A 12,264-nucleotide genomic window follows, 5' to 3' on the forward strand; every position below is an offset into this window, starting at 1 on the left:
GATACATCAAACCTAAAAGCATAGATAGTGAAAAGATAATTGACTTGACAAATTAAAACAATTTAAACATTGAAGCACATTAGGAGAATTAACCAAATAACTTATGTTTCTAAAAGATCATATATGGTTTCACCATGAACCCTAGATTAGAGATGGTTAGCTAATCATAGTACAAGATTAATTATGGAGAATAAGAGAAAATGGAAGGAAGACAGAACTTTTCTCACTGGTTTTCTTATGGCAGCCAAACGCACCCTAAGTAAAACGATTTTCCAGCAGTATTCCAAACATGGTCTTCTTCTCCATTTATTTTCCTCTCTCTGTTTTGATTTTAATTTGTTTTCAAGAGAAGCTATACTATTTGATTGAACCCAGAAGATCAACACTAAACAAATTGAAGAAAGAAATTGTATAAGATTAAGAAAATAATTCTCTTTCCCTCTCTACAATTCTCTCTCTCTCTCTATTTCTCTCTGAATCTCAAAATCACATTTCTGCCTCACTCTCTGTTTCTCACTTCTCTCACAAAAGGAAAAGAAAACATAAGATGAAAAGAAGATAGATGATAAATGATATGGTATGATCTCTGTACTTCCCCTTCACTCTCTCTCTGATTTTCTGTTCTAATTGAGCTAGAGAGATGATCCCCCAAAGATGAGATGATCTTATGATGTTCTCTGTCTCTGTATTTATAAGAGAAACTCGTTCCAACTATAATCTTTGAATATATCTTCTCCATCAAAGATGCCTCAGCCGAAATCATATCTTATATCCTTCTTGCCATCTTCTCTGTTTAGAATATCTCAATCAATCCCTCTTGATTCTTCATTTCCTTTCTCTCTCTAGATATAATAAAATCTCTAACAGTATAGAAGATTATTCCAGCCGAGCTCCCTCTCTATAGATTCAAATCTTTTAACAATAACTCCAACTCCTTCAATCCTTCTCTTGATTTTATGTTCTCATTCTTTCTCTCTTTAAAGATTTCAGAATTTTCTCTCTCTCTAAATAATAAAATCTCTCTCTCTTTCCATGTTTAGAAAAATCATCTTGCTCATCTTTCCTTCCTTCTCTCTCTATTAATCTCTAGAGAATCCAGCCATGATATTTCATGATATAACAGGAACAATATATTCTCTAACCTTCCTGATTTCTTTCTATCTTCTTTGTTTTAAGAGAAATTAATCTCTTTGTGATATTTTTGACAATCTCTATTCCAGCTTGCTACATAATGAACAACTCCCATCCTTGCATTATTTTCTCTCTCTAGCTCCAAATATCTCCATCTTTCTTTCTCTTTATTTCCTTCTTGTTTATAATCTCTTTCTAATTCTTGGTTTTCTTTCTATAGAAATAAATCTATAGAAAGAGAGGAGATGATGAGGATAGCCTTTCCTCTCTCTCTCTCTCTGTTTTTTTTGGTGAATAATTAAAGGATAAGGACGAGAGAAAGAGAGATTTAATGGGATTTCCCATTAAATTGGGTAATACCCAATTAAAACGGGTGGAGGCAGCCATTGCCTAGCTGTTGCGTGGCAGGGAGCATTGATAATGTGTATCGCGGCTGGGTAAATGAAGGTGCAGCTACCTTTGCTGATGACGCCATGCGTCCGTCAAATGATACCAGCCGCTGGATCATTTCTGGCTATGGTTTTAAATTGCCTCACGTTAAATCAGACCCATGACTAACGCCCAACGCTGTCCCGAAAATCCGAAATGTCGTCTCGCTAAGCCCACCAACATACCAAAAATTCTCTCTCGCAGTTGGTCGTCCGCCACGTGTATCGAGAAGCCTCATGCTGACCTTGGTCAACAGTCCTTGACCCAAACTTTGACCTGCTCTAGTTTTATCCTCCGAACTCCGATTCGACTTCCGCTTTCGCCGTTGGGTTCATCTTGGACACTACTTTTCAATCGAGTACTAAAATTTCCAGAATACCATAACCTCCAAATGACCAAAATGCCCTCAAGTGCCTTTCTCCCGATTTTATCCGTTTTCTGCGTTCAATTCTGTAAAAGACACCTAGACAAAAGAAACACACAATTCATTAGAGTAACTGCTCTAAATGGACTAACTAGCCCGAGTTAAGAGATTCAGATGGGACATTTTCATGTCTCATCAAGTACTCCAGTTGGGAGGTTGGACAATAGGGGTTGAAGTAAGCAAAAGCTTAAGTTTTTCAAAGGCTTCAAAGCAAAGACCATCAAAGACAAATTTGTTCTCTTTTGCCAAAAGATTACAAAGAGGTCTAGATATCTTACTGAAATCTTTAATAAGCCGTCGATAAAATCCAGCATGTCCTAAAAATGATCGAATATTTTTGACCGTTTTAGGGATTGGGAGGCTTTTTATCAACTCAACTTTTGCTTTATCTACTTCAATGCCCTTTTCAGAAATGACATTCCCTAAGTGAAGGAGTTGAAGGAGATGTCCTTCGACCAAGGTGACAATGCGAACAATTTGTCGGATAGGACAATTGATGTGGAAGATCATCAAGTCCGATTGATTTAGGGATCGTAGAGTTGTAGCTAGAGACCAACTACGATCGTCGAATTACGAAGTAATTCGCGGCTAACTTCGATCGGATCCTACAACGGGTTACACATAAGAGTGTCAAATTGATCTAGGATATGACTAGTGGGAGTGAGATATAACAACGGGAATGTCCCATAAACATATCTCATAGGCCTAAAAAGGAATTAGGCAAAGATAGTACGAAAAGACCAAAAATAGGGTTTTTGGGCCTTAGCCGATTCGGGCACTTCTAGGGCTCGGATTGGGCTGAAATTTTGAGGGGAGATTTCTGACATATCCAGTAGTATTCATGAAAAATTTCGTGGTGTTTTGACACCTCCTCATTATGGAATTGAGAAAATATCATTAGATGTTATTTTCGACTATTTCCTTAAATCTTATTCTAAAGGGTGTTTTAGGAAACCTTTGAGGAGGTGTATTCTCATTAGGGTTCTATATAAACACTTTTAGAATAATGTGTGGAATTTCTCTCTAAGCTTTCTTACTCTACCATATCAAGTAGAGAGGAGAAAGTGAGCTAATTCCCATTAACTATCTATCTAGTCAAGAAGAAAGGAGTTCTTCTTCCAACCACCATTGGTGTGCTAGCTATACAACAAGGTGGGAGATCAAGTTGATTGCTCGTGTCCGGACACGAACTTGTCCGAGCCCCTTTTTTGGGCTTGGGCCGGGACTTGTCTAGGACTTGTCGCGGGTTTTTTCAAGGCTTTTCGGACCACGAAAAGGGACCATTATTCGAGTGGGAGTTTTATCCAAATTTTCTCCCGATTCCAATCCAAATATTTCCGAAATTAACCCGGGTCATTCAAGGCCCAAACGGAATTTCTCTTTAAAATCGGATTTTAAAATCAAACCAAGACGCACCATTAGTCTAATCCTTTGATGTAGACTTAAGGTCCGTACATGACATATGGATGTCGACAAGAGTATCTCCCGGATATACATGCATATATAATTGTTAGCCTTGAAATATATTATATGATTGCATGTGATGTGAATGCGGAAACTAGTATGGCCATAGAATTTATTTCTTATTCTTGTTTTAAGCACGAATGAGTGCATAATTTGTAATAATTTTAATTTCAAGTTTACATGATCTGCGAATCGTTTGAGTCTTGTAATTAGAGTTTAGGGTTTATGAGGCCATTGAAGAAACTCAATGAGGAAATCCAAAGGCGTGGGGGAGAAATCAATGGAGGTTCAAAGATGGAGATCTAGACGAACTAAAAGGCGAAACAAGAAGCAAACCAAAGGAGATTAGATCTTCTAGGTTAGGGGCCATACTAGGATCCATACGTGCTTGATTTACTTTCTCGCGCGCATTTACTTTCTTTTTACGCTTTATGTCGTGGATGTTAGTTAGGCTAATTAGTTCACTAAAACAAACGTCAGACTCGCGTAAATGTCCCTAAAAGTAATTTTGAGTATAGTGCCTATCCAAATTAAGACACTCCTTGCGCCCTTGTTCGGGGAAGGTGGGTCGGCCTTCGCAGAGTACCTCCTCTACCTTGGGACATTGTGGGTAGGCCTATAGAAGAGGCCTACATGTCTAAATGGTTCTACTTAACGAGATCAACAAGAGAGTCTTGGATACTCGAGGCAAAAGGATGAATTTTACACCAAACATGTAATCCATCAACCGAGAATCATATGGTATGATCAGTGAAAGTGTTCACTCACCTAAATCAATGGGAATTAAGGGCAGGGCCCTAGTCCGTTAGTCCTTAAGAGATGGGATCTCGGAATCGCATTATTCATCCAGGGACACGTTTTATCTTGAATAATGTGGCAAAAACTTAGGACTTTTTGCAAAAATTATCGAATGTAATACTTAGCAAAATCCTTTTTCTGTTTCATGTAGTTTTACTATGGCGAAAATCAATCTTTTCAACCTATGTTCAATCCTCGATGAAGACAAATTGAACATGGATAACTTCCTTGATTGGGAAAAGAGATTGAGAATTGTTCTCAAGTCTACAAACAAAGAAAGCGTACTGGATACCCCTATTCTAAGGATAACTGCGAACTCAAAGGTTGAGGAACAAAAGCAGGCCAAAAGTATCCGGATGAAATCAGTTTCAGTAACTTGCCTTATGTTGGCCACCATGGAGCCTAATCTTCAAAAGAGATTCAGGAAAATGGATGCGCACACAATCATCCGTCGATTAAGGGACATGTCCCGAAATAAATCACGGTTGAGGAAGTACGGGACTTCCAAGGCAATCCGGAGTGGCATTGGAATGTCTGGATCAAAGAAAGAACTTCAACTGATTCAGAAGAACAAAGGGAAGAAGGAAGGAACTCATGGTTACGACCAAGGTATCTATGTTATCGAAGTTAACTTAGCAAATACATTTGATTCTCAATCCTGGGTATTCGATACCGGATGTGGTGCTCATATCATTTCTGATGTGCAGGGCCTTAAGGGAATCAAGTATTTATATGCAACGAAGCTTGTCCTACGAGTAGCAAATAGAGCAACGGTTGCTGCGAAAGCTGTAGGAACATTCAGTCTACCTTTAGAAACTGGTCTAATTTTAGAACTTCATAATTGCTATTATGTACCCTCTATTTCTAGAAACATTATCTCTGTCTCAGAGTTAGACAAAGAGGGATATCACCTATTAATAAAAAAACCAGCGTTGTTCTTTATATAAAGGTGAAATGTTTTATACTAGTGCTAAGTTATACAACGGTCTCTATATTACGAATATTGAGAACGAAGTCATTAACATAGAAACTGATGGGCCTAGAAAGTTTCCTAAATAGGTCTCCACCCGCAAGTATACGGGCGTCAAGTAATAATTCCGGTAAGACCGGTTCGTTCCTCAGAGACTAAGTCAATCTATTCTAACTCCTATAACTAATTCGGATTTTCTTCAGATTTTGATTTTGTGATGAAATACTAAAGTTACTAAACTACTTAAATAATGAATAAGTAAATAATCAAGAAACTTGTAGAGGAAACAACCTAGAGTTTCGGAATCCCACTTAATATGTAGGTATTATGACCTAATAACTCAAATCTTTTTTATAACTCGAGAATTGGTAGCCACTTGCTCCAACCTCGGAATATTATATTTGTTAAAACCTTATATGCAACTTGTACGTTAAATCCAACACATTCACACAAGAAACTTAACTATTAGCTATCAAACCCTAAGCATGAACCATTAAAGACTTTAAGTCTAAATATGAAACATCAAAATGTAAGAATAACTAATGAAAGAGATATCATGAGTGAAGTGTGAGGAATTTAAACTTGGTAACATTATAACTCATTTAAGATGTTGTGTTAAAGAGGCCACATACTCATACATAATCAAGATTTCATCCTAACTCTAAGTAATAAGATTAGCTACACATGACTAAAGAGATCATAATAATGGTGGGATAAATGAGAAATAATAACATTAGAGAAAGAAAAAGAATTGGATAAGAAATCACCAATTTTCTCGCTGATTTTCCCTTTGGCAGCCAAACAGTCCCTTAAGGAAAATACTTTTCCAGCACTGTGAGAAAACTATTTTCCAGCAGAACTTCAAACCAAACGAGGTCTTCTTCTTCCTTAGAAAATCTCTCTCTCTCTCTTTTTTTCTTTACTGTTTCTCTCTCTATTTCTTATTTCAATTGAAAACACTAACACCAACCCAATTGAAAATGGAGATTATATTAAATAACGAATTGGAATACAATCCTCTCACTCTCAGTTTCTTTCTCTCTGTTTCTTTCTCTCTGTTTCTTCTCTCTCTGTTTCTTTCTCTCACTAAAAATTACAGAACAAGAAGAAGAAGAAAAGATACAAACAAGGATGGTTCTCAGGTGTGAGGTCCTGTTTCTAACCGTGAGCAGCTCTCTGTTCTAGCCGTGAGGAGATGATGATCAACTCCAACCTCCTGTTTCTCATATAGCCCGAGTATCCCCTCTCTCTCTAACTTTCCTTCTCTCTATCTTATTCTTTCCTTTTTCTTTCTCGGTTTCTAAAAAAAACTCTTTCTCTCTCTATCCTTCCAGCCGAGAAGATGAAAGGATCAAAGATCTTCCACCACTCTTTCCTTCCTTCTATCTTTACATTATCCTCTTTCCTTCTTTCTTGTTGTTACTCTTTCCATCTCGGTTTTAATTTTGAAAAAAAATCTCCTTTTCGAAATTAAACAGCTCTCGGTTATAAAAGGAAGAAGGAGATGATGATGACGTCAGCTGACGTCATCAAACTCGGTTTAAAGCTCGGTGTACCTCTGATGAAACCGAAAGTAGCCCACTTTGTTTCTTGTTCCTCCGATTACTTTGCTCGATGCGCACCACGTGTCCTTCTTGACTCTTGGTCCACCAAATTTGACTCGAACTTTGACTAGCTCTATCTTACTCATCCGGACTCCGATTTGACTTCCGTTTTCGCCTACGGGTTCGTCTTGGACTCTACTTTCCATCCGAGCACTAATACTGATCATGAGATCAGAATCACAAAATGACCAAAATACCCCTAGTCTGCATTTCTCCGACTTTTATCCGTTTTGCACACATAACTCTGAAAAAGGTACCTGAGCAAGGAAACACAAACAAAACATCAGAGTAACAGCTCGAATTAGACTAACTAGTCTAAATTAAGATATTCAGATGAGGCATTTTCATGACTCATCAAACATCCCCAAACTTAGATTTTGCTAGTCCTCGAGCAAAAATAGAAAAATAAAACCACAGCCAATTCACCACTTTCGCAGGGAATCACGATTGCACTTAGCACGTGCAACAAGCCGTTAAACCTCTAGGTTACCCAAGAGGACGAGTTTTGTCTCGTGAGGGTTTGCAGTGAATATACCCACAAAATTCTAAAATTTCAAAAATCCAGAAGGGTCTAAATATGACATGGACCAAAAATGTTTATCCGGTAAATTTTCAAAAGTTAATAGAAATGAAATCTAAGTCGATCAAACCATACAAATGCTAAGAATTCCTTCACTAGTAATCAAGACCTGAAGTGCACGTGACCAGCCAATATGAGTATCATTTCGGTTCAGACCAGACAAGACTTTGGTTACTTTCTCGATACATTTCGCCTCGACTGTTGCCTCACGGTCATACACTCAAAAATTAAATTCACTCAGAAATGGTTCACTCAATGTGCGAGTATGAGTATGAAGAAAACTCAACACATTACAACAAACGGACTAAATTTTTGGTAAATGACTAATCTCATAGAAAGGAAACAACCACTAATACGGAATGGGGAAGCTTACCAACTCTTCTCACCTGATCTACTATCTAACAATGCTTCCTAGAGGTCGATAGACACTAATGATGATATGACTAGAACCCCTGAGAACTCAACGTCTTTAAATCTTCAAGAATTTCTTCAAAGGATAAACACTTAAACTAAACAAACATTTTTTTCCTTTCTTTTCTTTTTTTTTTTTTTTTTTTTTTTTTCTTTTTTTTTTTTTTTTTTTTTTTTTTTTTTTTTTTCTTTACACTTTTCTGGTACTATACTCAAAATACAAATACTTCTTTCTTAACACTTTCCTTGGGTATAATTCTCTCCACTTTGCTTCATGCCTTATTCTCAGGGTTATATGGATTTCTATCTTCCTCTAGTTGACACTGTTTTCAAGTTTCTCAGACTACAAGAGAAGGGTTTACTTCCTGATGACATCCCTAGTGGTTGTAAAATTTGAACTCAGGAGATCAAATGAGTTCTTCTTTCGAAATTGCGAGGTTGAGTAGCTCTTCACTCTACTCAGAATTAGCTCAGAAGAAATCACTCAAAACAATAAGAAAGGCTCAGAATCTCACATAGGTTAAGTCTCCACTAATGATCGATTAAGTTCTCTCAGAAAAGTCTACTCTTCACCTATCTAACACTCACATGGCTAGTGCACAGACAACTTCAAGACTCGAAATTCATGGAAAAACCTTTAGCAAACGGATAGTCTGACAAACTAGACTCTATAACTATTAACAAGCAAAAACAACTAGACTGACATTTTCAATCCAAAAATTAAAATTTTGAACCCTTTTGAATTTTTGAAATAAGGACTAAAAATTCAATCCCCTATCCCCAAACTTAAACCGAACATTGTCCTCAATGTTCTGAAGACTATGCAAAAATAATAGGATGTAAGGAAAGATGTTACCAGATTTGGAAGTCCTATGCATGGGTTGCCTCCCAGAAAGCGCTAAGTTTAACGTCTTCAGCCAGACGATACAGATGATTCAACAACCCTTAAGTAACATCTCCATAAACCAATAGGCGAAACATCTGAGGATCTACCCAAGACACGAAGTGATTAGTGAATGATAGTCTCACACTTGTGTAAATATGTTGCAGTACCCGTGAGACCATCGTGATCAGGTAAGAATCCCCAAACTTAGACGACAATAAAGTCGTTAAGTTTGGCAATGGACTAGCAGAACTATAGTCCTGATAGAAAGGATCTCTGTAGGGAGGAGAAACCAAGTGAGAGATTGCACAAACTTCCCAACATGCTCCCGATGGATACAATGCAAGAGGATCTTGAGGACTATCAAAGACGTCTATACTTAGACTAGCGGTTTCCAAAACAGGTATGTTGGGTACTTCCAAAGGAATACCTCGGCCATCCGACTCTAAGTCCTCAAAAGTCGGTTTAGATAAACCCTCTATACTCTCTCTTATCCCAATGTAAGCAGGGTCCTTAAAGGCATCTAGATCTTCACCTAAGTCAAGTGAGCTAATGGTCTCATTCAACAAGTCAAGTAGCCATGACTCATCATCTTTGGTTGATTGACTCTCAAGTTTATCCACATAAAAATGGGATGAAGGTGTCGACGTCGAAGATAACACAACCTCGACTTTTTGCTCCTCCAAAAGGGGCACAAAAGTCTCCTCAGAATTAACAATGGGTTCACCCGGTGGGAGTTGTGTCTCCACGATTGACAACGTAATTGGTTCAGACACCAACCACGAGCTAGATTCCAACATGTTATCCATCTCATTAATAATACCCTCCTCATCTAAGCTCAAAAGGGCTAATAGAGTTTCTAAGGGATCTCTCGACTGAGTCGCTGGTAATCCATCTTGAACTAATAACTCTACCAAGTTCAACCCACTAAACTCATCTATGTCATCCGGATGGAGTCCCGCATTAAAAATATTCATCTCCACCGTCATATTTCCAAATGACAATCTTAAAAGACCACTTCTACAGTATATGACAGCATTTGATGTAGCTAAAAATGGTCGACCTAAAATGACAGGGATTTGACTCTGAGTATCATGAATAGGTTCAGTATCTAAGATGATGAAATCTATAGGAAAGATAAACTCACCAACTTTTATCAGAACATCCTCTACTATGCCACGTGGTCGCCTGACAGACCGATCTGCCAACTGAAGAACTACAGAAGTAGGTTTTATTTCTCCTAAACCTAACTGCAAGTACACAGAGTAAGGGAGAAGGTTGACACTAGCACCTAGATCTAACAAAGCTCGTTCGATCTTATGGTCCCCTATAGTGCAAGGTAATGTAGGGCTTCCTGGATCTTTGTACTTAGGTGGGAGGTTTTGCTGGATGATGGAACTCACTTGTTGAGTCAAGAAGACCTTCTTATGCACATTCATCTTACGCTTTCTAGTACATAGGTCCTTAAGGAACTTAGCGTAAGCTGGGATCTGTTTAATTGCATCTAGTAATGGAATATTAATGTTGACTTGTTTAAATATTTCCATTATCTCCTCGAACTGAGACTTCTTCTTTGGCTCTACGAGACGCTGAGGATACGGGGCTCTAGGAATGTAAGGCTCAGGCACTACAGGCGGTTCCTCAGACTCAGGAGCCTTCTCAGGCTCTTTACTAGGGACACTAGTTGGCATAGAAGACGGTTCATGATCTATTTCACTATCTTCGGGAACTCCTACCCTATTATCAATCACCCTACCACTTCTAAGGGTGGTTACTGCATTGGCTTGATCCATTGGTTGTTTACCCCTTGGGTTTGGTTCTGGTTGACTAGGAAACCTACCCTGTTCTCTCTGCCTAAGGGCTTCTCTAAGTTGACCTACCTCGGTTCTTAAACTAGTTACAGCCTGGTTGGTCTCTTGTACAGTCTGGTTAGTCTGTTGTAAAGCCTGGTTGGTCTGTTGTATAGCCTGGTTGGTCTGTTGTGTAAAATCCATATGGGTTTTAGCTAATTGCCTCATGGTTTCTGCTAAAGACTCATTGTTTTGAGAAGGATATTGGGTACTAGATTGACCCTGGTTTTGAGCAAAAGAATTCCTAGGAGCATTAAACCCAGGAGGGTTTATGGAGCTACTAACCTGACCCTGATTTTGACCCTTGGACCAAGCAAAATTAGGGTGATTTCTCCAACCCGGATTATAAGTGTTTGAGTAAGGATCATATTTCTGACGGTTATCTTGCCTAGAGTTTAGATAAAGAGCATTAGCTTGCTCTTTTTCGTCAGAAACAAAGAATAGGGTACACTTATTCCCCGTATGAGATGGGTCTCCACAGACGGAGCACGGATAAGAGATGGATTCATTTCCAACACTCATGACCTGAGTGGGATCCTCCTTAACTGCCTTAGGTTGACCAAGCTCTAGGGCTTCTATCCTTCTCATCATGGCGGCGAGTTTAAGTTCGGACTCATCAACTCTATAGATGCCGCCTTTATTTGGAGTAGGATTTGCCCTAGTAGGAGGTCCTCTAGAAGTTTCCCATTGGTGGGATTTCTCAGCTAGATCTTCTAGAAACGCCATGCAGTCATCGACGGATTTATAAGTAAATCCGCCACCACAGAATGACTCTACCATGGATGTAGTGGGATAGTTTAGTCCGTCATAGAGAAATTGGACTAGTCTACTCTTTTCATAACCATGGTGTGGACACTGTAGTTCCAGTTCTTTAAATCTCTCTAGATAATTGTAGAGAGACTCTCCTTCTTGTTGCACAAAATTATTAAGACTTTGCCTTAAAGCGGTGGTTTTGTGCTTGGGAAAGAATTTCAAAAGGAATAAACTGGTTAATTCTTCCCATGTGGTGATGGAATGAGGTTGTAAGGCATACAACCAAGATTTTGCTTTCTCTCTCAAAGAGAAAGGGAACAACCTAAGCTTCACTATTTCATCAGACATATTGGGGAATCTTATAGTCCCACAGATTTCTTCAAAATCCCTAACATGGTGGTAGGGATTCTCGTTCTCAACTCCACGAAAGAGTGGGAGCATTTGGATAATGCTCGGCTTTAACTCAAAGTGAGCCGTGGAGTGGGGTAACTGTATGCATGATGGTTGAGATGTTCTAGTAGGGTTCATGTAATCCCTGAGTGTCATAGGTGGATTTCCATCCCTGGTTTGGTTTAGATTTTCACCCATAGTGTCACTCAAAGAGAGATTGGCTAGAAGATTACTTAGATGGGTTTCTCTACTGATGAAACGACCTCTCTTATCACGATATCTATCGGGCATAAACTAGAGCCCAATGTCCAAGGATATTCTCAAAAACTTTTTTTTTTTTTTTTTTTTTTTTTTTTTTTTAAATCGAAAACCGAGGAATCACTACGAAGACCCTAGAGGAAAGCAAACACAATCAGTCTGACTCCACCAAGCAACCTAAACAGAATCTAGACGAAAGACAAGTTGGTCAGATTTACCCTAAAATTCTAGACAGCTCCTACTTCGTTACAAAGCTTGAACTCTAATTGTTATGAGGGTTACTCCGTCAAAGTAATACGGTCAAACAATTCTTGGTGAC

The 12,264-nt window shown here is 38.6% G+C and overlaps 1 protein-coding gene across 1 annotated transcript; it reads right to left on the reverse strand.

Annotated features, from left to right (window-relative positions):
* Window positions 1-394: 394 nt before the first annotated feature.
* On the reverse strand, window positions 395-10,487 carry LOC147548449 (uncharacterized). The gene is made up of 2 exons (XM_086668051.1): window positions 7,172-10,487; window positions 395-2,115 (listed from the first exon to the last, which is right to left on the reverse strand). The coding sequence occupies exon 1, from the start codon at window positions 10,485-10,487 to the stop codon at window positions 8,757-8,759; it is 1,731 nt and encodes a 576-aa protein (XP_086524177.1). The 3' UTR covers window positions 395-2,115; window positions 7,172-8,756.
* Between the last annotated feature and the right edge of the window lie 1,777 nt (window positions 10,488-12,264).

This window comes from Eschscholzia californica, unplaced genomic scaffold (genome assembly GCF_041429995.1).
Source record: "Eschscholzia californica isolate CP2 unplaced genomic scaffold, dmEscCali1.0.p SCAF_3, whole genome shotgun sequence".
Taxonomy (NCBI): Eukaryota; Viridiplantae; Streptophyta; class Magnoliopsida; order Ranunculales; family Papaveraceae; genus Eschscholzia; species Eschscholzia californica.